This window comes from Microcaecilia unicolor, chromosome 8 (assembly GCF_901765095.1).
Source record: "Microcaecilia unicolor chromosome 8, aMicUni1.1, whole genome shotgun sequence".
Lineage (NCBI taxonomy): Eukaryota > Metazoa > Chordata > Amphibia > Gymnophiona > Siphonopidae > Microcaecilia > Microcaecilia unicolor.
In genome coordinates, this window is record NC_044038.1 from 21,710,156 (window position 1) to 21,735,978 (window position 25,823).

The window sequence follows — 25,823 nt, forward strand, 5'->3', positions numbered from 1 at the left end:
AATGTTGCTTCTATTGGAGATTCTGTTGCTACTGTTTGAGATTCTACTTGGAATGTTGCTACTATTGGAGATTCTACATGGAATGTTGCTATTCCACTAGCAACATTCCATGTAGAAGGCTGCGCAGGCTTCTGTTTCTGTGAGTCTGACGTCCTGCACGTACACATTGGTGATCTGCATGGGCCGACTTCTACATGGAATGTTGCTAGTGGAATAGTAGCAACAGTGGAGGAGTGGCCTAGTGGTTAGTGTGGTGGACTTTGGTCCTGGGGAACTGAGTTCGATTCCCACTTCAGGCACAGGCAGCTCCTTGTGACTCTGGGCAAGTCACTTAACCCTCCATTGCCCCATGTAAGCCGCATTGAGCCTGCCATGAGTGGGAAAGCGCGGGGTACAAATGTAACAAAAAAAAAAAAATTTAGTATCAATTAGCAACAGTGAATAATGTGTGTCAGATTCAAAAATCTCAAACCATATATGGCAAACTTTACTATGCCTGCTTCAAGGCATCAATTTCAGGTTTAGCTTTCATTTTAATCCAATATTCACACCAAACTCAGTGACAACATCTTAATTTCAACTGACTCTATATCTCATGATCTGAAAAGTAAAGAGGTACTGACTCTTGATAGCCGTCTTTCGAACACACAACCACTGCACTTCCAGCAACATCCAAAGAAAGCGCAGCGAACAGGCAAAAAATCCACTGCTGAGACACAACATCCAAAGAATGAAAAAGAATAAATCTATGAAGTAAAATATATTAAATATTACCTGAGATTAAATAAAGACTGTAAAATCCATGTGTCAGAGAGGTTCAGGTCGAAGACCTGGAAGTCATTTCAGTAAAACAGATGATAATTATATGTTGATGCATTATTATTTTTACTCAAAAGCCATTTTTCAGGTTATTATAAAGTCAAAATTGACAGGCTCTTCAGTTCCTTAATCTCTTTTTGACTCCTTTCCAAATAACCTGTTTCGTGGCTGTGGCTCCAAGCTTTCCATCTTCGTCTGAACTGTCACCATTTCCTTTCACATGTTCTTCAGAGCCTTCCTGTGTTCCATCAACAGCATCATCTTCCTCGCTGTCTTCTTCAGCACAGTCATCATCTTCATCACTTTCATTCCCATCCGCTCTTTGCATTCTGAAAAAGGCAAACTCCTCATAAATCTTTGCGGAAAGTAGAAGACACCAATTCTGGAAGTCCAACAAAAGAATTTGTTTACCTGCTCGAGCAGATCTGCCTGTTAGGATTGGAAAATTCTTTTCCCGAGTCAACATCAAAGAAATCTAAAACACAAAATAAAAAAAAAACTGTTGCTATCATAATTTCCAAAACAGTATTTAAAACTAGAGGTCAACTGAATTTCGATTTCAAATTCTGCACCGAAACCTTTGGGTTTCATCCGAAAATGCCAATGCAACCCATGCGTCCTTGGCCAGTGCCGCTGCTCAGTAGAAATGCCTGCCGAGACTGCCAAGTCTCGGCAGACGTTTCTACTGGAACTGGCCGTGCACAGGAGTGCGTGGGGATGCTCCTGCACCTACTACCCACCAATAACGAGGGAGGCCCAGGAGGGAGACACCACCGGTGGGAGGGGCAGGTTCGAAACTGAGCGGCCAATTTTGGTCACAGATTTTGGTTTCTGCAGAAACTGAAGATCCTGGTTTTAGATGGCCTCAATTTAAAACACAGGTGGGTATCAGGGCTGGGAAGAGGATGCCAGATAGATTTTATGTTTTGTGGTAACAATAACTGGGGACATGGCTAAGGCTGTTCTGGTTATCTGGTGTATTTTAACCTTGGCTGTATTTTATTTTCAAAATATTAAAACTAATAAAAATAACTGGGGACATGGCTAAGGTTGTTCTGGTTATCTGGTGTATTTTAACCTTGGCTGTATTTTATTTTCAAAATATTAAAACTAATAAAATATTAAATACTAATAAACATTTTAAATCAAATTATTCTCCTGCAATTTTTGTTCTTTTCACAATGATACTGAACAGCTATAATCTAAGTGAAATTTCAGCAACAGCAGTTACCCTCCAAATCAAATTACCTTTGGTTACAAGACAATTTAGCTTGGATTACAAACAGTGGTGTATGTTTCTGTATATAATGTTAGAATGCATGTGGTTTTAGAATCTAAAAACTTTTAAATCATCATTACTTTTCTTTTGTCAACCTGGTATCTTCTTTTCGCTACTTTAGGCTTTCAACTTAATCAAAACCAGTGGAACCATACCTGTTTCCTCAACAATGAAACGGGCCCTAGGAAGGCTGTGATGTAAGCTTTTTATTCCCCCTCCCTTCTATGTCCAGCGATTCTTCCCTCCCCTCCATGTCCAGCGATTCTCCTCTTGCCCTCGACTCTCTCCTTTACTGTCCTCCCATCCCATCCATGTCCATCAATTCTCCTCTGCCCTCCCCTTCCTCCCCTCGATGTCCCGCAATTCTCTCCTCCCCTCGATTTGTACCTGAACGTTCTCTGGCTGGCTGGCGCTGACTTCCGTTCCGTTCGTAACATCCCTCCTGACGTCAGCTCGCCTCCAGCGTTCCCTTCCCTCTCACTGTTCTGCCCTCTGACATCATTACGTCTTGATGCGAGGACGGGACAGTGAGGGGGAATGGAATGCTGGAGGCTGGCTGACGTCAGGAGATGTTAAGAACCCAGACAGTCAGCCAGCCAGCCATGGAACATTAGAGGTGCAAATTATTATACAGGATACTACGAATGGATAAACAATGCAGATAAAGGCTCATACCACTATCTGATGTTTTTTCCCTTGTTTTTACGACCCCCACCTTCCCCTCATTTACCCCAGCCATCATATGACATTGTGCATCCGGGAACTCCCTCTGATAAATGCCATATAAACCTATGCCAAGCCTAACCAATAGGTGGCACTGTTTGACACCAGGGACTCTTGTCCTTCACAGCCTCTCTTCAGACAAGGAGCTAAACCCAGGAATCAAACCTGAGTCTGCAAATTAAACTGACTTCAATCAGGACAAAGTATTTGGTCTTTCAGGCTTGAAATTCTAACTTATCATTGAAACAGCATTAGCTGTAAATTAACATCAATATCTCAAGAACAGAAGCATTTTAGTGTATGAACAAGTTATGTGCCTTGTATGTGCTGATAGATAAAAACAAGTTAGGATGGGTTTTATTCTATGAAAACAGAATGCAGTAGTTACTTTGCACCTTGATTCAATACCTATTTCTTCTGTTTCTTCATCCTGAGAATTAGCTAAAAACTCCTTCTCAACCTGCATCACCTCCTCCACATTTTGACATATTGCATATTTCTCCAACAAGTTCTTGTTCAATTCAAGAAACACTTTTCCCCATTTAAATTTCCGCAGAAGAATCGTGGCTAGATCTGGAAAGCCTGTAATGAGAAGCAATTGTTTTAAAAGTAACTGTGACAGAGCCTATACATGCAAACTTGAAGAAAAGTATTCAAAATTTGGGAGAAGGCAAGAAGATGCAAACCAGTGCTGAAAATGCATTCTAGGACTCAAAGGGGTCCTTTTACTAAGCTGCGGTGAAAGGGGGCCTGTGCTAGCGTCAGTGCGTGTTTTTGATGCACGCTGAGGCCCACTTTAACCGCAGCGGGTAAAAGGCTGTCATTTTTTCTGGAAAAGAAATGGCCATGCGGAAAGGGGGAGCACTTTCCTCAACCCACTGAGGTGATGGTAAGGGTTCCCGCACTAGCCCAGTGGTAACCATGGCGCTGCGATTACCGCCGGGTAAGCACCAACACTAGAAAAATATAAAATATTTTTGTAGCGCCAGAAATGGCATGTGCTGGGGGTGGGAACTACGGTAGCTCCAGATTGGCGTGCGGAAAGCTTGTTGCCACACGCCAACTCTTTACTAAAAAAAAGGCCCCAGAATTTCAGATGGCCATCTCTCTCAGCCCCTCCCTCGCACCTCTGATAGGTCCACCACCCTCGACGTCATAACGTTTTGACGCGAGGGCGGGGCTGAGATGGTGGCAGACTGACGAATCTGACGAACCTTACGAACACAGCTTCAGAACGTTGGAGGTGCTCAATCTATCAATTCTGAGGAGAGTATAAAATAGTTATTTGTTTAAAAAAAAAAAAATCAACTCCCTGAAATAGTTTCATGTTCAGATGTTCAAATCCAACCATTAGCCATGTAGTAATCTCTAAAATAAAATTCAGATTATGCAATACTAAAAAGACAACAACATCAATTACTACCAAGCAAGAATACAAAAATGCTCACCAAAAAATGAACCACCATACAAGCCCCCCCCCCCTTCATAAATCTCCATCCCATCTGCTTACCAAGAATGCAGAATGTGGCAGAAAATGCTTCCACACAAGAGAGCTTGCACGGGCGCCCGTAGTTAACGGGGTTGGCGGCCACTAGGTAAGGCAGCAACCGGAGATGGCTGCCCCTCATTTTAGCAAATGGAGTCTCTTCCAGCTTGGCCCAGGAGCAATCTATGACAGCGACACCACTGTCTGCAACAATCTGTCTAAAAAAAAAAAACCAGAATCTGCATTATATTCAAAGATCTCTACTCCACAACTGCTGCATTATGGCACAGTAAGTTATGCTAAAAAAAAAAAAATGTCAAAGTCATAGAAAGGAGAATTTAAATTTTGAAAAAAATATCCATTGTATTTTGATAACAAAACTGCCTTTACAATATCTACAAGGGAAAGCGCCTTTAAATAAGCATTTTTAAATATATCATTAAGGGGTCCTTTTACTAAGGCAGTGATGGCGAACCTTTCAGTGACCGAGTGCCCAAACAGCAACCCAAAATCTAATTATTTATCGCAAAGTGCCATTCCCCCTCCCCCCCCCTCTGAGTTCCAGGGTCTTTCCTCCCTCCAAGTTCCAGGGTCCCCCCTCCCTCTCAGTTCCACAGGATCCCCCCTCCCTCCAAGTTACTGTGGAGTAATGTGCAAGTGGGCAACTGAGAACTGTATATATATAATTTTCAAGTCAAGCAAGTGTTATTGCTATGTGAGGGCTGTTTTGGTCACTTCAGAGGCTTAGCAAAAGGAAAAGAAGGGCATTGTGGAGAAGATACCTGCTCCTGAGCTGAAGAAACCACCTCCTGCTCACTTTCCGCGGTACTCAGCTCTCCCGCAAGTAGAGATGAACCCGCTACTGTTGCTTGGGGATCCGGAACAATCGACGTTCCCAGATCTGACGATTGATTCAGAGCCTCCTGGCGAACTGACTCTACTCCTACTACTACTTAACATTTCTAAAGCGCTACTAGGGTTACGCAGCGCTGTACAATTTCGCAAAGAGAGACAGTCCCTGCTCAAAGAGCTTACAATCTAATAGACATGTGAACGGTCGGACCACTTCCTTCCTGACCCACGACGCGACCCGGCCGGAGGAGCAGCAGGCACTAGCCCCCCCCCCACCCCCGCATAGTCTGGCGCCACTGGCCACACCACCCACCCACACAGCACGTGCCGCACGCACGCAAAGAAGCAGAGCGAATTGCGAGGCTGCCTGCGACTGTCAACCCTCTCGGCGGCCCTCTGTGGCACGCGTGCCGTAGGTTCGCCATCACTGTGCTAAGGTATGCTAGCAGATTTAGCATGCACTAAATACTATGCAGTCCATAGGAATATAATGAGCTATATAGCATTTAGGGGGTCTTTTACAAAGGCACGCTAGTGTTTTTCGCACACGCTAAACATTAGAGACACCCATATATTCCTATAGGTGTCTTTAGCGTTTACCATGTGCTTATTGTTAGCATGCACTAAAAACGCTAATGCATGCTAAATCCGTTAGTTCACATTAGTAAAAGGACGCCCGGGAAAGCTGCTAAAAGGTGAAAAATGTTGCTCATATCGATATAACTGGCTACCCCCAACAGTATAAACACAAAATATAAATCATAGTAAGAAAACAGAAATTTAATAACAACCATTGGAAATTCCAAGTCGTATGAATTATCATTATAAAAGAAAAAAAAAAAAAACCTATAAAATATATTTAAAAATTGTTAAATTCAGGGCAAATGTCAATTTCATGATTCCTGAAGTGTTTAGAACTTTTAAGGCTATTAAAAATCTTAGCTTCTGTAATTTCCATATCAAGCACACAACCTTCAATGTAAATACTAACAGCCCTGTATGTCCTTCAGCAAGCACTCGTGCCAGAAATAGGGCCTAAATTTAGGACAAAAAGGGCTTACAAAATACAATTTGTTGGTTTCTAGGTTATTTCTCAAGCACTTCTGGGGAACATTGCATCTTTTCATTTATGGTTGTACACTGAAATTGGCCTGTGGAGTCAGTCAGAAGCAATTTTGGGTGGAGTCGGACTCCAACTTCAGCTTTAAAATAAAAATTTAAAAAAAAACTTACATTATAATATATGGTAAATTTATCATTTTATACTTAGATATATTTTTTTTTGTCCTGGATCTAAAATTACTGGTAAATGTAAGTTATATTTAGGTGTGGGCATTTACATCAGCTTTTCATTAGGATAAATGGCTAAGTCTAAATTTTAGCCGTGTGGACGGCGCTATGCATATTCTATAAATCGCGCCTAACTTAGGCACAGTTCGTAGGATACGCATAGGTGCGTTTTCCATTCATGCTGATTTTTTCAGCACCAAATATAGAATACTAGTAAAAAAAGGCCAATTTCTGGAACGAATGAAACGGGTGCTAGCAAGGTTTTCCTGGGAGTGTTTGAGAGAGAGAGCCAGAGTGAATGTGCGGGTGTGTGACAGTGTGTGTGACAGGGCCCCCTCCCCTGTTCCTAATGCCCCTCACCCCGTTCCCTCCCCTCCTTTTCCTCCTCCTTTTCCTTAAGGCTTTCAAAAGTCTATGTACCCCCGTGGCCCTAACGCCCAGTATCCGGATACCCCACCGCTTTCCTCCTCACCCCTCCCCCAAGATGTAATACTTTCACGTCCTTCATTTTTTAAAAAAAGTGTCCTTCTACCCTGTGTACAAATGCCCGGCATTCAGATTGTGTTCCTCTCGTAAATTTTCATTTCTTTCATTCATTCAGAACTTGCCCCCCCCCCCCCCCCCCCCGAACACTTTTGGTTCCTTCAGTCTTTTAAAACTCTCCTATGTACCCTGTGTGCTAATGGCCAGCATTGAGATTGTTTTCCTGTCCCAAATTTGCATGTCTTTCAGTCGTTCAGAACTCCCCCCCCTCCCCCCATTTAACACTTTCAGTTCCTTCAGTCTTTTAAAACTCTCCTATCAACCCTGTGTCCTAATGGCCAGCATTCAGATTGTTTTGTTTTGCCAAATTGTCTGTCACTGAGGTCAGTGGGTGCCTGCCTAGCAGACCACTTCCAGCAGGCACGGTCCCAGGCACATCCTGTTGGAGGTGAGAATTATTATATAGGATGACCCATAACGACTGACTTATGCTAGTATTCTATAACAGTAGTTCTGTGGCACAACTGTCGTTATAGAATTCGTACTTAATGCACATAACTTTAGGCGATATATAGAGATTCACCCCCTTGATGGTTACTAAATTGATCTTGTCTCTCTGTGATTATTTGTGGTTGATTGCTTTTTTATGTGCTCTAGCTCTTGAGTTGCAAAGCCTGTGTCATAAGACAAAGTCAGATTTGCAGTTTTGGAAAAAGTATTAGAAACTCCTTTTATATAGTAACATAGTAACATAGTAGATGAGGGCAGAAAAAGACCTGCACGGTCCATCCAGTCTGCCCAACAAGATAATTCATATTTGCTGCTTTTTGTGTATACCCTACTTTGATTTGTACCTGTGCTCTTCAGGGCACAGACCGTATAAGTCTGCCAGCACTATCCTCACCTCCCCAGCCCTGCCTCCCACCACCGGCTCTGGCACAGACCGTATAAGTCTGCCCAGCCCTATCCCCGCCTCCCAACCACCAGCCCCGCCTCCCGATCTTGACTAAGCTCCTGAGGATCCATTCCTTCGGCACAGGATTCCTTTATGCTTATCCCATGCATGTTTGAATTCCGTTACCGTTTTCATTTCCACCACCTCCCGCGGGAGGGCATTCCAAGCATCCACCACTCTCTCCGTGAAAAAATACTTCCTGACATTTTTCTTGAGTCTGCCCCCCTTCAATCTGATTTAATGTCCTCTCGTTCTACCACCTTCCCATCTCCGGAAAAGATTCGTTTGCGGATTAATACCTTTCAAATATTTGAACGTCTGTATCATATCACCCCTGTTTCTCCTTTCCTCCAGGGTATACATGTTCAGGTCAGCAAGTCTCTCCTCATACGTCTTGTAACGCAAATCCCATACCATTCTCGTAGCTTTTCTTTGCACCGCTTCAATTCTTTTTACATCCTTAACAAGATACGGCCTCCAAAACTGAACACAATACTCCAGGTGGGGCCTCACCAACGACTTGTACAGGGGCATCAACACCCCCTTTCTTCTGCTGGTCACACCTCTCTTTTGCAAGAGGGTTTTGCACAACAAACAAGAAATGGGTCCCTGTGGCTGAAGCATTATCCACAATAATTCTGAATTCAATCTTAAGTGATTTAAAGATGGTAACCTACCTAGAGAATACTTTGCACGTTTAAAAATTCCCACAGCGGTGAGCAGCTTAATTTCCAGCCACGGGCTAACGTAAGCCTGGATATTCAATGCCGGAGCATGCGAACCTCCTGGCACTGAATATCTGGGTTATGTCCACCGACCTGGAAGTTAACTGGATACCAGCCAACATTCAGACCGATGCCCAGTTAACTCGCCACGTAAAGTGAGGTCAGCTGTTTTGCTGTCTTAACTTTACACGGTTACTTAGCAGATCTGAAAATCACTGTTAACCAGCTAAGCTTATGCTCTGCCCTTTGTTCCAAAACCACTCACAAAGTAGCAGGTTTTGGCATAGGAATTTAGAAAGGATATTCTAAATTACCTGGTTATTTAGATGGTGAGCCCTGTAGGGACAGAGAAAGTACCCGAATATACTAAAATGTAAACTGCCTTGGCTGTACCACAGAAAGGCAGTATATCAAACATTGAAACCAGGTACCTCTAGGTGCAGCCAAGGATAGAACAATCTCTTTCAGCCACAGGCTCCCGGTACAGTCAAGAAATAAATATCCACCAGCAACTTCAATCTTAAGGACTTTATTCCATGCAGGTTTGTAGTAGACCTGATACACAGTTCCAACAGCAGCATTCACCTTCAATCTTAAGCACATGTAAGCCACCTGAAAGTGTGTGGCAAATAGTCCCCTTTAAGCAGTAGGCTATCATCACATACCAGGATGCAATACAGGCTCACAGTCAGCTCCAGTCTGGGCTCTTTATCCAGTGCCCAATAAACAGTAGTTCAATTCCAAATAGAAGCAGTTCTTTCAGTTCATCATCACAGTTCAGTCACAAAGCAGCAGTTTCTACCTTCTACTCTCTTTACCTTCAGGAGAGTTCAATACTTTAGGGACTCCTCATACCCAAGGGATTTCACCCTGCATCAGCTTCACTGGTAAATTCAATACTTTAGGGACCTCCCTTACCCAAGGATTTTCAGCCTGCAAATACTTTTGGGACTTCTTCGCCCCCAAGGGATTTCAGCTTGCTTCAGTACTTTAGGGACCTCTCTTACCCAAGGGTTTTCAGCCTGCAACTGCTTCTCTTCTCCTGGGACTCCTTCCCACCTGCCTAATCAATCCCTGGCTTCTGCTCTCACAACCAATCATTCTCCTTCCATTAGCTTCCCCCACACCAGCTGAGTTGAGCATTAGACTAATGATGAGCTCTTGCACACAGGGTTTCCTAACTCTCTTTCCCCCTAGTGGCAGCCAATCTACACATCCTAACAGCTTACACCCATGTCTTCCCCCATTGCAGCTAGGAGTCCAGTCCGGGTTCCTCATCTCACCCCCTGGCTCCTTGCCTGCAATGCCTTCTGGGACTTGTATTTCAAACTGACACTACTACTACTACTACTATTTAACATTTCTAGAGCGCTACAAAGTGTACGCAGCGCTGTACAAACACAGAAGAAAGACAGTCCCTGCTCAAAGAGCTTACAATCTAATAGACAAAAAGTAAAGCATTTAAATTTAAAATATTTAAGCAGTCAAGCACAAGAGAACAGTCACAGAAGGACAGAAGATGTTGAAGGGTGGTCAGTGTGATTAGGTGTAACTCTGGTTGGAGTAGTGGGAGAAGGTGATAGAAGAATAGAAATGGGTGAGGTAAAGTAATGAGTGGGTTGATAGGGAGGTTATATAAGACATGTCACTCCAGGGGTGGGTGGGATTAAGTCTAAAGCAGGAGAAGGTATTCTCTGCAGCCTATCTGTGAGATGGAAAATGCTCTCTGAAGCTGCTGCTATAAGTTGTTAGTTTTCTCTCCCTTAACTGCCTTAACCCAACTATCCTGGATGTGACTTTATCACAATATGTGACCCTTTACCTCTAAATATCCCCAGATGGTCCTGTACAAGCAATTTAAACAGCCAAGAGCCCCTCTTAGCCATTTAAATAGCTTTGAGTATCCATCTCTATATGTTCTAATTAAAAACACAGTTTTTAGGAAGTTTCTAAACACTTAGACATACTTATCTGCAGGGGAGACATATTGGGTTCCCATAGGGCTCAGAATAAGCCCATTAAATCTCTGATTAATTCGTAGGTTTCTGACCAAACCTTTACGAGCCAGTTTCCTTCCTGTACATCTATTTGGGTCACAATGACCAAGCTCCCACATGGCAAGTGGGCAAGGAAATTTAACTTTCGGAGCATCTGTCTCGTCTGCTCCGTCTCCCTGAAGGCAGGCTACAAACAAACCAGAGAAAACTAAAGTTAAGTTATGTAAAGCAATTTGTTAACTCCGAGTTCAATTCCCGGCACAGGCAGCTCCTTGTGACTCTGGGCAAGTCACTTAACCCTCCATTGCCTGCCACATTGAGCCTGCCATGAGTGGGAAAGCGCAGGGTACAATTGTAACTAAAATAAAATAGATACTATTGGAGATTCTACATGGAATATTGCTATTCCACTAGCAACATTCCATGTAGAAGGCTGCGCAGGCTTCTGTTTCTGTGAGTCTGACGTCCTGCACATACGTGCAGGACGTCAGACTCACAGAAGCAGAAGCCTGCGCGGCCACATTAGTGATCGGCAAGGGCCGACTTCTACATGGAATGTTGCTAGTGGAATAGCAACATTCCATGTAGAATCTCAAATAGTAGCAACAGTGGAGGAGTGGCCTAGTGGTTAGGGTGGCGGACTTTGGTCCTGAGGAACTGAGTTTGATTCCCACTTCAGGCACAGGCAGCTCCTTGTGACTCTGGGCAAGTCACTTAACCCTCCATTGCCCCGTGTAAGCCGCATTGAGCCTGCCATGAGTGGGAAAGCGCGGGGTACAAATGTAACAAAAATAAATAAAATAAGTATCCAAGGCCAAAAGGCAGTATACTAAAAAGTCTTATAATATGAACATGCAGCATATTTTAGTGCAAGGAGATCCTAACTGCTTAATTTTAACATCTCCCATAAAATCACTCTGAGAACAGCCAAAAGACAATTGCAGATGAGTAAAGACAGGCATACTGTAATAAGGTAATTTGCCCAAGATCATTAAATGAGGATGAATATTTACATTCCTCTCCAAGCCTCTCTTTTGAAAACAATCATTGTTTGCTCTAACCCAGTTATTGCTGACCTTGCAAAGCATCATGAACTTCATCTGTAAATGTTTCCAGGCATTTTGCTGTCCGTTTAGATCTTGCTTCTTTTCCTTTGGCAGATGTTTTCTCAGATTTCTGCAGATGTTTTTTTCGACCCATTGTGCAAAATCAACACCTATTAATGTGAAAAATCTAGTTTACATTATGCATTTTAATAAATGTTTGCCACCAATAACAACTGCCTTTGACATTTCAAATATATGTAAGCGCTGCAGTGTAACACTTGAAGTAATCCTCCAACTGCCCTTTTCTCGTGTGAGGCTCGTCCACTGCTGTCCAAGATCATCCATTTTTGATCTTACAAATCAGCCCTTCCTGGTCCACAATCTTTACATTTTGGCCAGCAATGCACAGTACTCAAATCAACACAATCATCACCATAAACAACCTGCATGCAGTGGCGAATTTCAACTGGAAGGACTCCTTCAGCAGTCAGAAACTCTATCATGGCATATTGTTTAAATCACATCGAGTGTTCACTGAATGCTTCCATTTCACAAGCAATAGCAAAACAGCCTCTTTAAACGACATTTCTCATCAACTGAGATGAATAAAGAGATTTCAAAGAACAAGTGAACAAACATGTGTAGCTGCCATCTGTTGATGAATTATGGAGGTGGAGGCATTACTTTTCATTTAAGCCTCATATAAAAGAACCCTTACTGATAAACATTTTATCTTTCATCAGGGTAATCCTGGGCTTTAAACACAAGACTCGGGCACATTTACAACTCAACAGTGCAGAACAGTCTGTTAGTCCAACCAGTGGCGTACTGAGGGCAGGGTGGTGGGGGCAGTCCGTCCCAGCTGCACGCTGGAGGGGTGTAAGGAGCAGCTGCGTGGCTGTTGGCTCTGCCGGTTCCCTGCTCCCTCTGCTGTTACTTCCTGTTCTGGGGCAAAGGGAGCAGGGAACCAGCAGAGCCCAGCAGCTGCTTCCAGCACCTCAGCAGGTAAAAAGAATGAACCGGGGGGGGGGGGGGGGGAGGGGGGCTTGGAGATGATGTGCCAAGGAGGGGGATGACGCTGCAACCGGGGGGGGGGGGGGGGGGCATGCGCAGCGGCGATCCGCCCCGGGTGGCAGCTGATCAAGGAACACCACTGGGTACAACCATAGGCGCCCCGTATAAGAGGCTTGGGGAGGCTAAGCCTCCCCAGCCCAATCGTGTTCTTCCGCTTGTGATGCAGCCCGCCCCCCCGCCCCGCGCATTTTGACCTTTTATTTCCGTGGCAGCGACGTCAATGAAGAAAAAGACTACAGGCTCGCCGCCAGCTTCTCCCTTCTCTCTGCACACAGTGTCCCGCCTTCTGCGGTGATGCATTTCCTGTTTCCGCGAGGGCGGGACACTGTGTGCAGAGAGAAGGGAGAAGCTGGCGGCGAGCCTGTAGTGTCTTTTTCTTCATTGACGTCGCTGCCACGGAGCGTATGGAGGTAAGCTCTGCCCCCTTTAGCCTCCCCAAACAGTTGGGCTACCGACCGTCTATGGGTACAACCCTCAATTGCTCAAAATAATGAAAGAAAGGAAATCGCCCAGGTCTTATAGGTTGATTTATCAACAGTTCTGTTGATTCTATGCCAATGAGCACATTTGATAATTCAGGACTTAGCTTAAAAAGCATACATCCTGAGCAGGAAATTCAAATGGAGGGAAAACCATAATCAGCAATTTCTAGTAATGCAATGTAATGTAATAAAATGATATATTTTATCTATACCCATAAGTTTCAAACTGGCTTACAATAGCTATAATTAAAATACAAATTTATAACTACATGCACAAATTTTGAAACATAGTAGATGACGGAAGAAAAAGACCTTCATGGTCCATCCAGTCTGCCCAACAAGATAAACTCACATGTGCCATTTTTTGTGTATACCTTACCTTGATTTGTACCTGTCTTTTTCAGGGCACAGACCGTATAAGTCTGCCCAGCGCTATCCCCACCTCCCAACCACCAGCCCTGCCTCCCACCACCGCATGCAACGGGGTAAACCCTGGACTGCCTCATTGTAAGCAATGCCTCATTGACTGCATCTATAGTGCTGTTGTCACTCAGGCAGTGCTTTGGCCTGCTCACTTTGGGGACCTTTTACTAAGCTGCCCACGCGCTAAAAAACAGAACTTATTTTTAGCTCTGGGGGAGAAGACTAGACATGTCCGGTGCTAATCTGTTAGTGCAGCTATATCGCTGGGCGCTAACTGGTTAGTGTGTGGTTAGCAAGGGAGCCCTTACCCCCTAGAAAATAGGTGCCGATAAGTGCTCATGTGCAAATGAGGAAATTAGTGGGTGGCCATTAATACAGAAAATGCAGCCATTTTACAGTCACGTGGGATAGGGCTGGACGCTAACACCCATCACGATGCCCCTTTTTGCCTGTGCGCATTAGAAGTTCGGTGCAGTTCATTACAGAATACACTTAGCAAAGCTGTGCACCTAAATTCTAAAATACAGTACAGTTATTTGATGTATACATAATAGCCACAATTAAAATACAATTTATGCATAATAGCCACAATTAAAAATATAAATGTATATAACTTTGTTCAAAAGGAATTGCATAATATTTTCACAGAATTTCACAAAATAATTACATCTATTTCACAGAGTGCGCTAAGAAGGTTTTTTTTATGCTTTTAATTATATACATGATGTGTGTTAAAATGATTATGCAAATGTGAATTTTTAATTGTTTTTTATGCTATTGTCTACATTATAAACCACTAGGAAGTGTAATCAAACAGCATTATATAAATGGAGCTCTAGCATGTATGCATTTATTAATTTCACACCAATTTATATGCTCTCCCTCATTTGAACGCCAAAGTGTTAAACCCTGTTTATTTAAGACAAAGTGAAATTTCTGGTGTAGTGCCCCAGATTTTTGAACCCCATACGACCCTGAATTATATCTTGCCTACTATAAACATAAAGGGACCCTTTTACTAAGTTGCACTAAAAAGTATCCAGCCCTATCCCACATGACTGTAAAATAGCTGCATCTTCTGTATTAATGGCCACCCACTAATTTCCCCATTTGCACGAGCCCTTACCAACACCTATTTTCTAGGGGGTAAGGGCTCCTGTGCTAACCACACACTAACCAGTTAGCGCACAGCGATATAGCTGCACTAACAGATTAGCACAGGACACGTCTACTCTCCTCCCCCAGAGCTAAAAATAAGTTCTGTTTTTTAGCGTGTGGGCAGCTTAGTAAAAGGTCCCCAAAGTGAGTAGGCCAAAGCACAGCCTGAGTGACAACAGCACTATTTGGACAACTTATCAGATCCTTTTTAATAACAGTAATTGAGAAGTTAGGGGTAGCAAGCAGTACAAGATTATAGGAAGACAATTTGGCATATTTTCAAAGCACTTAGCCTTCCAAAGTTCCATAGAAACCTATGGAACTTTGGAAGGCTAAGTGCTTTGAAAATATGCCTCATAATATCCGCCAGGCTGGGGATATAGTCACTTTCACTTCACCCTAAATGTTCTTTCGTGAAAGTTCAGCTTAGTATCTGCAAAACATGCACAATATTCTAAGAAGCTTGTGAGCAGGATTCAGCTTATACTTACTGAGGGGTTTGAAGTAAGCCTTAGTACTTTTACCGCACATATTATGAACTGATTATAAACAACGATGTAGTCATATACAAAACAGAACAACAACCATTACTATAATTTATGAACTTTAATGCAAAGCTACTTTGTAATTTACCTTATCATTTATGAACTCTAATGCAATATCACTTTGCATTTCTCAACCCAGAAACGGCGATCGCCACTCCGGCACAATGTAAGCCACATTGATGAGCCTGCAAATAGGTGGGAAAATGTAGGATACAAATGCAATAAATAAATAAAAAGCAGCTGAGTTGAAACTCTGCCCGTGCTATGAGCCGAACAGCGTAACTAACCGATGAGCAGTTACCATCATGCCACTAAACTAGCCTCCTGACCTCCGAGCAGAGCACCTTCTTCTATCCCGACATGCCCCACTTTCCCCGCCCCCTCATCCCCTATCCCTCTCTCTATCCCATCTTGCTCGTCTCCCAGCCATTTCTCTTACCCGTCATGCTCCTCCTCTCTCTCTGACGTCAGAATCCCGAAGCCAAGCGCCGCCCTTGACTATCCCCCCCTGGCGCGTGAAGGAAGCGACGGCGCGGAGGCAAAGTCGTCATCATCACTCGCCTGTCTGGAGGACTGCGGCGGGTTTGGGAATGGACAGGTGGAGGTTCGCGCGCGCCCAGCAGCTGCTGCTGCTGCTGCTCGCGCTACACGGTGAGCAATGGCTTGTGGAGAGAGGGTGGTGATGGATGGGACTTGTAGTGTTATCTTCTGGGGGACAAAACCGCCGTCCACTCTGGTAGCAGGAGGGGGTAGGGTGTTAAGCTGCTGGTCTGTCAGAGCTCACTGGGAGTTTGTAGTTACCTCGGGTTGGTTCACTTGGCTATGTTTGGGGATGCGCCGCCGTTAGTTCTGGTATTGCTTTACTTGGACTAGAAATAACTTTTATCTGTTGGTAACAGGTACAACTTGAACCATAACGCTTAGCAATTTTGATAAAAGCATAACAATAGTAAAACGACCAAATGTAAGCATAGATAACAGTCAATGAGGCAGTCCAGGGTTTACCCCGTTGCATGCAGGGACTTGTAGTTCTGATTTTCCCATTGCATTCTTTAAGAAGAACAACACGTGCATGCAGGATCAACCCTGTCCTGCAAACTTGGATCCAGTTGGCAGCCTTAGGAAAAATATAGACGTTAAAATTTGCAGTATAACAGTCATATAGTAGAAATATGATAAATGATAACCATAACAGGCAGCATGGAATAACATTCAGTTAACATGATACATGTCAGCATAATACCAATAAAACACCTAATAGACATTAGAGTATTCAGATAACATAGATATTGTGCTAACACTGTTCATATAATACAATGAAACTAATTAATAGATAGCTGAGGGGTCAAATGCAGTTGAGATATATAAATGGGACAAGATGGTTAGTACAAATCAGGTAAATAGATGGGTAGCTAAACTGAAGGCAGATTATATGTAAGGTTGAATAAGAGATTGTAAGCTCTTCGAGCAGGGACTGTCTTTCCATGTTAAATTGTACAGCGCTGCGTAACCCTAGTAGCGCTTTAGAAATGTTAATTAGTAGTAGTAATATGAGGCACTGGTCTAAGTTACAGGGTGTGTAGCTAAGTAGTCTAAGTGTGGGGTGAGGGGCTTGTCAGTTACCACATATATTAAAGGCTTGGAGAGGATCCAGACTTTCACCTGCTTCCTGAAGTAGAGGTAGCCTTAAGTTGGGCATAGCCCCTGGCTAGGACTCATGTATTTGAGAAGAAAATGTGCTGACCCATTATTGTCTTAACACATTTTTAACCGTAATATGGAAGAACTAATATATGGAGATCAGAGAAAGATATTTATAGACTTTCTTTTTTATGTATCTCTTGGGTCTTTAATATGACAAGAACTCATTACAAAAACTATTTTTAATTGCCCTTTTTTGTTTTATAAAGTAAGACCCAGTTTGCTTTTTATGATACTGAAGATGTGTTGGAGCACCTGTGATAAGCAGAGAAATTGTTTTCCTTTTGTAGTTCAAGTACTGAGTCGTGGGATTTTATTGGGAAAGGACTACATATAGATCTCCTAGCTAGTCTAAAGCTTTCTATTGGCTTTTATTAGTATGCATATATTTCAAGGGAAACATCTAAAACTGATGATGAGACACTTTGCACTGTTAGAATAGGACTTGCTGAAAATGGGATGGAGTACAAGAGTTTATGGTTTTAAGAAAATAGCTTCCCTGAAAAATCAGTATAATCAGCATATGAATTCATGGTTTCTTTTAACAACCTAGATCAGATGGCCCGCAAAAGTTTTTAATTAATAGATCCTCCCTCCTCAAGATGGCTCTTTGCTCTATCAACTACCTGTGCTGCTCGTCTAGGTTCTCAGTTTTCTTCCATTTAGTTAAGATTGGTTTGTTTGTTATTTCTAGAATTGCTGGAGGGAAGGGGTCTGTTGTTTTTTTTGTTTGTTTGTTTGTTTGTTTTGTTTTATTGTGCTTACTTAATGTATTTATTGTAAATATCAACTTTAAACTTATTTACTTATGAGATGCTGATTTGTAAAGTACTGTAAAATTCTAAACAGGCTAACTGTATAAACCATTTATCTAAAACACTGCTTTAGATGCATAAATGGGATCTTATAAAATTAGGCCACAACTAAAAGTAAGCACAATACAGGGGAGGTGCTAGGATGTAGCATAGGTGGAGTCAGAATTTATGCACATAATTTAGGAGGTGCGCGTACCTTTACACCTGCTCGCAAAAAGGCATACTGCCCACACCAGTCTACACACTGTTGTTGTTGCTGCTACTGCTGCTGCGTTTGCGCTAATATGTTGTAAAAAAAAAAAAATACTTTTTTGTCCTATTAACCTAGGTGACCTGTTATGAAATTATTTTCTAAATGTTGTTCGTAATGTAGCCAGCAGTTGTCATTGTAGTATGGAGGACAGTTCTTTGACGTCCAAAGAAACACTTCTTTAATAAATAGAGTTAAAAAGCAAGGTACTATAGAGATACAAAGAATTAAAATAGTCCGTGATCTTATACTCGCTGCTGCCCTGTTGAAGCATGGCATTTTATTTATTTTATTTTATTGCATTTGTATCCCACATTTTCCCACCTATTTGCGGGCTCAGTGTGGCTTACAATACATTGTAAATAATGGAAATGCAGTTTGTTACAATCAGTTATGGATTCCATTGTGAGAAGTTAAGCGAGACGAAGTCAAGGTGTCGTTAGGGAATAGGACAAGGAAAAGAACAATGGAACGAGACAACGGGAAATTGGTAGGGTGATAGAACCTTAGCAAAAGAACATTCGGTATAACATTTTCTGTGAGTGAAGGTTTAAGTGTGATAAGATTACGGGGGATGAGAGTTCAGAAAAGAATGTATTGGTGTATTTCTGGAATAGTGAGTCCATCTTTGGGAACAGATGACAGAAGTCTCAGATCCAAAATGTTTAGAATGGCCAGTTTTTCATGTCATGAGTCCACAAGCAGTATGAAAAAGTTACATGTTTGAACTTCTGTAACTCCCCCCCCCCCCCCCCCCCCCACATAAAAGGATGGTGTTTGGACTGTTGTATTTTTGCTCTAACACAATTCATTAAAACCTAATTATTTGTTTCTGGAGACTTGTGTCACATTTTTCTGAATGGTTGTGTTTGATAAATACAGTCAACTGAAATTTATTTTTCCATTTTCCTTTCTTTTATAGCTCAACTAGTTTTAGCTGGAAAGATGAAAATTGTTGAAGAGCCAAATACTTTTGGGTATGTGGTGCACTCACAAAAATGTTTGAATATATATAACAAATAAAGAAACCTGGGTTCATAGAGAGTGCCTAATTTCATTTTTACAACGTGCCTGTGGAACAAAGGGAGAGACAAGACTAAAGATTATGTAACTCAGTTACTTCAAATTGTTGTAGTGTCTAGATAAAGTGTGACCTGGAATCTCTTAGGGCAACCCTTGACAACTTTTCTTTGGATTTAAGAGCCAACCCAAGAATGTAAGAGCCAGGAAACCACCTCTTCCCCCCTCCCCCTATTGCCTCACCTGAAGTTGAGGAGTGGATGGAAGAGACTTCTATCCTTTTCTGAGGTACACTGTGTCTCATTTTATGGCATGATATAAGGCTGTTTTTCCCGTTAAACCAACAAAGAGAGCAGAAGAGAACCAAAATAGACCAGACAACAACCACAAAGGGTAAGAGCACCAAAAAAGTTTTATTAGGACCCAACACGGTCCGTGTTTCGGCCAAACGGCCTTCTTCAGGGGTCTTCAAATTGACGTACACGGATGTTCCTCCAGAATTCGCATGGAGAAAAAGCATAAACGCTGGTGCTGTCCGAAATCGAGCAAAGGCGTAGAAAGTTTTTGGTTAAAAATTTTCTATGCCTTTGCTAGATTTCGGACAGCACCAGCGTTTATGCTTTTTCTCCATGCGAATTCTGGAGGAACATCCGTGTACGTCAATTTGAAGACCCCTGAAGAAGGCCGTTTGGCCGAAACACGGACCGTGTTGGGTCCTAATAAAACTTTTTTGGTGCTCTTACCCTTTGTGGTTGTTGTCTGGTCTATTTTGGTTCTCTTCCGCTCTCTTTGTTGGTTTGTGTTTTTTGCGGGAGACTTGGACTCTCTTTTTGTTGGTCTGTTTTTCCCGTTAGACATGGAATAGGAAGAAAGCTTACTAAATCATGCCCTTAATGCACCCCCCCCCCCCCCTCTGCAGGCCACTGACCAATAGTAGAAGTGGCCTAGTGGTTAAAGCAAAGGGCTGAGAATTTCTGCCATTGACATGCCTTGTGGCCTTGGGCAAGTCACTTTATCTTCCATTGCCTCAAATACCTAATTAAGGGCGCTGTTTACTAAGCTGCGCTGTAGGGACGCTAAAAATTAGCGCATGCTAGGAGTTACGGACCAAGAAAGGGATCTGGGTGTCGTTGTCGATAATACACTGAAACCCTCTGCGCAGTGTGCTGCTGCGGCTAGGAAAGCGAATAGAATGTTGGGTATTATTAGGAAAGGTATGGAAAACAGGTGTGAGGATGTTATTATGCCGTTGTATCGCTCCATGGTGCGACCGCACCTTGAGTATTGTGTTCAATTCTGGTCGCCGCATCTCAAGAAAGATATAGTAGAACTGGAAAAGGTGCAGCAAAGGGCGACAAAAATGATAGCGGGGATGGGACGACTTCCCTATGAAGAAAGACTAAGGAGGCTAGGGCTTTTCAGCTTGGAGAAGAGACGGCTGAGGGGGAGACATGATAGAGGTATATAAAATAATGAGTTGAGTGGAACAGGTGGATGTGAAGCGTTCGTTCACGCTTTCCAAAAATACTAGGACTAGGGGGCATGCGATGAAACTACAGTGTAGTAAATTTAAAACAAATAGGAGAATTTTTCTTCACCCAACGCATAATTAAACTCTGGAATTCGTTGCCGGGGAACGTGGTGAAGGCGGTTGGCTTCGCAGAGTTTAAAAAGGGGTTGGACGTTTTCCTAGAGGACAAGTCCATAGACCACTACTAAATGGACTTGGGAAAAATCCACAATTTCGGGAATAACATGTATAAAATGTTTGTACGTTTGGGTAGCTTGCCAGGTGCCCTTGACCTGGATTGGCCGCTGTCAGGGACAGGATGCTGGGCTCGATGGACCTTTGGTCTTTTCCCAGTATGGCATTACTTATGAAGCACCCATTATGGGTGTTTTTAGCATTGGCACATGCAAAAATGTTTGTGCACCTACAGCACAGCTTAATAAACAGGGCCCTAAATGTTCAGGTACAATAAGTCCTTGCCCCAAATACCTTATAATCTATCACCTTTGTACAACGCTGTGTACAGATAGTAACACTATAAAAATAAGTATTATTTATGACATACTCAGCCGCCCCCCCCCCCCCCCAACCCTGTTATCACCCAGTTTTTTATCCCAGCATGTAAGTCAGTTGGGCTCCAGCCAATAACCTTCTTAATGTTACTATCATATAGATCATTTCCATTGATTTTCTTGATTGATGTCATACCTAAGCTTAACTTTTGTAGTAGCTTTGCATCGTACTTCAGCACATTAAGTATTTATGATGTTAATCCTTACACCTATTAATATAGAGCTCTCTTGCTTACATGTAGGTTTTCCTAACTATAAACCTAGTTTAAAGCCCTCGCTAAGCTGAGACGTTTGTAGACAAAGATACTTCTGCCATTCCTTGTAAGGTGTATCCTATTTTCACTCAAAACGTGCTAGATTCCACGTTTGTTTCTGGGATGTATATGTTCTTTTACCCTTGACTGGAAGCATGAAGAAGAACACAGCCTGTGTCCCTTGCCACTTTCACCTACACCTTGTTCACTCCCAGTCCTCGAGGGCTGCCAACAGGTCAAGTTTTCAGGATGTCACTAATGACTATGCATGAGAGAGATTTGCATATCTACCACCTCAATTGTATTCAAATCTCTTTCATGTATATGCATTAGGGATATCCTGAAGATTTGACCTGTTGATGGCCCTTGAGGACTGGCAATGAGTACCAAGGACTTATACCGTCAGTACCTTGTAGTCCCTTTTGATCTTATGGTCATAGCTGGTGCTGCTATTGCTGTCCTTGGCGATAAGCAGTGTGGGATAGTAGCGAGAAAGCCTATTGGACTTCAGCAGCCTCTCCAGTAAATTTCAGATTTGGGCCCCTGGAAGGCGGCATACGTCCCTTAGACGAGAGATTTGCTTGACAGATGGATCCCATGTGAAAGTATTCACCACCAACACCTCTCCTTCCCTTACTTGAGTTTTTTCAGCAGCACAGATCAGTCAGTGCATGGCTGTAGAACAAACTCGTATCAGAAGAAATTTTTTCTTATCTGACACAAAATATACTCAGTGTTTGTGGGTTTTTAATAATTTACTAGTAAAAAAGCCCCGTTTCTGATGCAAATGAAACGGGGGCTAGCAAGGTTTTCTTCTGTGTGCATGTGGGAGCGTGTGTGTCCCTGCCCTCTCTCCCCTCCCCCTCTGAGTCCTTCATTGTTACAGAGAGAGGGATTTGATTTCCTGCTTTGCTGTTTTCCTTCACTGTTTGTGTTAGAGAGAGAGAGCGAGGGCGAGGCAGACACTCATGGGGAAACCGGATATCTCTCCCCCTTCACACTTCCGGCTGGAGGCTTCATAGAACGTTGGTGTTGCCTTTTATATATAGAGATATTATATGAGAGTGCACTGGACTATTGGCATACTGCAAATCACTCCACTACAGTTTTGTTTTGTTTTTTTTCTCAATTTTAAGAATATGTGAAGGCTATTGTACAGAAGGGACAGCTCCACAGTTGCTAGTATTCAGCTTTCTGGCATCTGTAAGATGGTCCCCTATGTGATGCTTTAATAATACTCAATATTGGTGCTACTGGACACATATAGCCTTGTACAGTGATAAGTACTGAGGTATAATACATCCCTTTTCCAAGGAGTTTGCATTCTAAGTCATTATCTGAGGCAGTGGGAGATTTAGTGACTTGCCCAAGATCACAACCTCAGTAGGGTAGAAGTGGTTTCAGCTGGGCCAGCTCAGTTACAATGCACATGCAGAAGGTCCCCGGTTTAATCCCAGTCAGGCTTTCCGCACCTTGTGTCACTTAGATATGTTGCAGAGGCAGTATTAATAGTCTGAGGGGCACAAATGGAATTGTGTTTTTTGTGTAATGTAAGACTATTAGAATGACCACATTAGGTGGAGCGAGTTGATCAGGACAAGTATCCCTAGGTAGTTGTGAATAAAGGCTCATGGCACCAGAATCTGACTGAGCAGAAAAACTGTGGGCCCTGGTTCAAAATCAAGTCTTTTCTTTTCCCTTATGTCTTGCTTTGTGCTCCGGTTGCATTATTTTGAAACACTTACAATGTTTTTTTTCTCTTTTTCTTGTGATTGTAAAAGGTTGAACAATCCATTTTTGCCTCAGATCAATAAACTACAACCAAACATGGAGCCCTCACCAATTTCAGGTATAGACCGGACACAGATATTGATACGGCATCTGGTCTTGAGTTAATCAGGGAACCTCTCTGTCTTGTGCATTCACTGGAGGGGTTGGCGAGCCATATGCATCTCTCATTACACTTCTGAGTTAGGGAAGGAGGATGCCAGGGAGTAGACTAGCTGGAGGTTAAACTCATGGAAATATACAGAAAAGGAGTGCACTAAAGTTACCACATTTGAGGACCTCTGTCCCATAATCGTATCCAAAGCGAATTACAACGTATGAAGCTGTGATTACAAATGGGCAGCCCGTCAATATAGATGACTTTAGAGGAACTGGCAGGGTTAAAGTTTGTTTTAATTGAAACAAACTCAATTTAAAAATGTAGAATTTGGTTCAAATTTTTGCTTTAAAGGGTTTGCACAAATATATAAGGAGAGAATGAGATTATAGAGTAAAATATGTAGTGGCTTTGTCTTTCATTCAAAATCTGGTTCAGTTGTTAATTTCCCCCCAACAGACACACACACCTACATTTCAACCACTTTGGCCTTTCTGAAATGCTATAGTTTAGGAGCAGTCAACTTGAGCAGCACAATTTCCATCCATCCCTCTCGTGTTTCTGAAGCTGAAACTAGTGTTATAATTACTAGGTCTGAAGTGGGATATCTTTGTGAGATCAGTTCCTACAGTATGAAGCAGACCTGTGCCAATCAGATTGTGCATGGAGTTAATGGTCTGAGTTACATTTATTGGACGTTCAGGTCAGACTGCAAAAGAGATTTCTAGGTTACATGCTTTTGTGTTCTCCTCAGGACCTTTTGAATAGGCGTCACCTGGATGACTTTACTGACCACCCGGCTAACTTCAAGAAACTTTTATTATACTGTTCAGTTCTCTCCTCCGCCCCTACATGGCTGCCCCTTCGTGCCACCCAGTTTGCAAATATTTCTGGGGAAAACACTGCTTTTATCAAACTTGTCTCTGCTTAGAGAGTAGTTAGTGTACAGCGATATTAAAGGAGACTTTCTTACAGTTACTTCAGCTATATTTGTTCTACAGGGCCGTCCCATCTTACCAGACTTGCTGGGAAGTGTTTCAGTTTTGTGGAATCCTCGTGAGTAAATTAACATTCAGCATTTCATTTTGTTTGCATTTGTGTATGGTGAAGCGTCATTGTAGAGAAAAAAGTAAAACTGACACATTTTCATGTTGGAAAGCTTAAATATTTCTTAATGTTTGCAGATATAAATATGAATTTTGTCCCTTCCATAATGTCACTCAACATGAACAGACGTTTCGATGGAATGCCTACAGTGGAATTTTAGGGTGAGAATAACCATTTCCTTTTATAACGGAGCCTATTAGTTGATGTTTTAAATCCTGCTTCCTCTTCATGTGGGTGTAGCTTGGAAGTTCCAGTGAGATTTCAGTCTGTCATCCTAGCTTAGATATCCAGTAGTTAACCACCAGTCTGATTGTCAGTAAAATTCATTCCATTACAGTAGTTTCCCACTATTCAAGAACCTATGGGATAGTTGTATCCATCAAACAGCAGGTGGAGATAGAGAACTAAATAATGAGCAGAGACATCTCTCTTGGCATCCAGTCCAGCTCCTCAGTGTTTTCTATCTCCAGCAGGTAGATGGAAAAACTTTTCAGCCTCTGGTTCTGAGTGATTTGCTTCTGGTCCAATTGGTTAGCTGGTCCCCAGTTGAGCTTTGTGGGTGGCTCGAGTCTGCAAAGTCATATCTGGAGGTCTTCAGATCCTGTCTCTGGTGCCCAGCGACTTTACATGTGATATGATTCTTGTGTCCTGCTAACTCCCATTTATGAGTGGTTCAAAGCGGGTAACAAAACAAATGTCATATAAATAAAATAAGAATTAAGACTTCTTCCCTCCCTTCACCTTTTCCCTGTGGGAGCTCTCCTTTTCCGGCACAACAACTTAAAAAAAAAAAAAAAGGTTTAATGGAGAGGTTTACTGGAGAGCATGAGACAGAGTATCAATCTCAATTCTTTCTCATCTGGGGTAAGACTTGCAGAGACTGTTAGCCTGGGGGGAGTAGCCAGCAGTGGTAAGTCCAAATAAAGTTTGACTCAACCACTTGGAGATCTGCAAGTTCGACTTGGTGCAGGGGAGGGATCCCAACTCACCACTCAGAACTGCGTTGTGCTGCGCTTGTGCCAGTTGGGGTGAATGGTGACTCTTTGCAGAGGCAGTTTTCCCATTGTGAGACCCACCAGCCGGTGTCCTCACGTTGCAGTGCGTGGAAGCCAGGAATCCCTTGGGACATGGGGGACACAGTTGGTAGAAGCACATCTTTGGATTTGGTGCAGAATCTGAATATGCTGGGGACTTTGAGCTCCCCAGCAGGGCTGGTGCGGTGTGATGCAGGAGAGCACAGGAACCGGCGCCATTTTGTCAGGCTGATTGGCAGTGTGGAACAGCCTCTGTCTGATCACTTACAGAGCACAGCTGCCATTCTACAACCGCAGGGCCCAACAGAGCAGTCAGCTGCATCAGGGTCTTTGTTTTC

At 42.8% G+C, this 25,823-nt stretch overlaps 2 protein-coding genes across 5 annotated transcripts in view; one reads left to right on the top strand and one right to left on the bottom strand.

Annotated features, from left to right (window-relative positions):
• Positions 1-432: 432 nt before the first annotated feature.
• Positions 433-15,712, bottom strand: TSR3 (TSR3 ribosome maturation factor). Of its 3 annotated transcripts, XM_030211142.1 has the most exons (8): positions 15,625-15,712; positions 15,426-15,522; positions 11,686-11,825; positions 10,580-10,796; positions 4,332-4,525; positions 3,230-3,403; positions 1,231-1,294; positions 433-1,148 (listed from the first exon to the last, which is right to left on the bottom strand). In XM_030211142.1, exons 3-8 carry the CDS (start codon positions 11,807-11,809, stop codon positions 938-940), a joined length of 984 nt encoding a protein of 327 aa, XP_030067002.1. In that variant the 5' UTR covers positions 11,810-11,825; positions 15,426-15,522; positions 15,625-15,712; the 3' UTR covers positions 433-937. The 3 variants fall into 3 exon arrangements, with proteins under 3 accessions (XP_030067002.1, XP_030067003.1, XP_030067001.1); XM_030211143.1 differs by lacking the exon at positions 15,426-15,522 and having other exon boundaries at positions 11,686-11,826; positions 15,637-15,711; XM_030211141.1 differs by having other exon boundaries at positions 15,426-15,685.
• A 156-nt stretch (positions 15,713-15,868) lies between these two features.
• Positions 15,869-25,823, top strand: part of GNPTG (N-acetylglucosamine-1-phosphate transferase subunit gamma) — a 29,856-nt gene continuing 19,901 nt past the window's right edge. For both annotated transcript variants that reach the window (XR_003943028.1, XM_030211144.1), the window contains exons 1-5: positions 15,869-15,988; positions 19,026-19,080; positions 23,241-23,308; positions 24,346-24,400; positions 24,529-24,612. Coding sequence is in view for 1 of the 2 variants with exons in the window: in XM_030211144.1 (XP_030067004.1) it covers positions 15,928-15,988; positions 19,026-19,080; positions 23,241-23,308; positions 24,346-24,400; positions 24,529-24,612 (323 nt within the window). In the remaining variant the exon portion in view is untranslated. The remainder of the gene's footprint in view (positions 15,989-19,025; positions 19,081-23,240; positions 23,309-24,345; positions 24,401-24,528; positions 24,613-25,823) is intronic.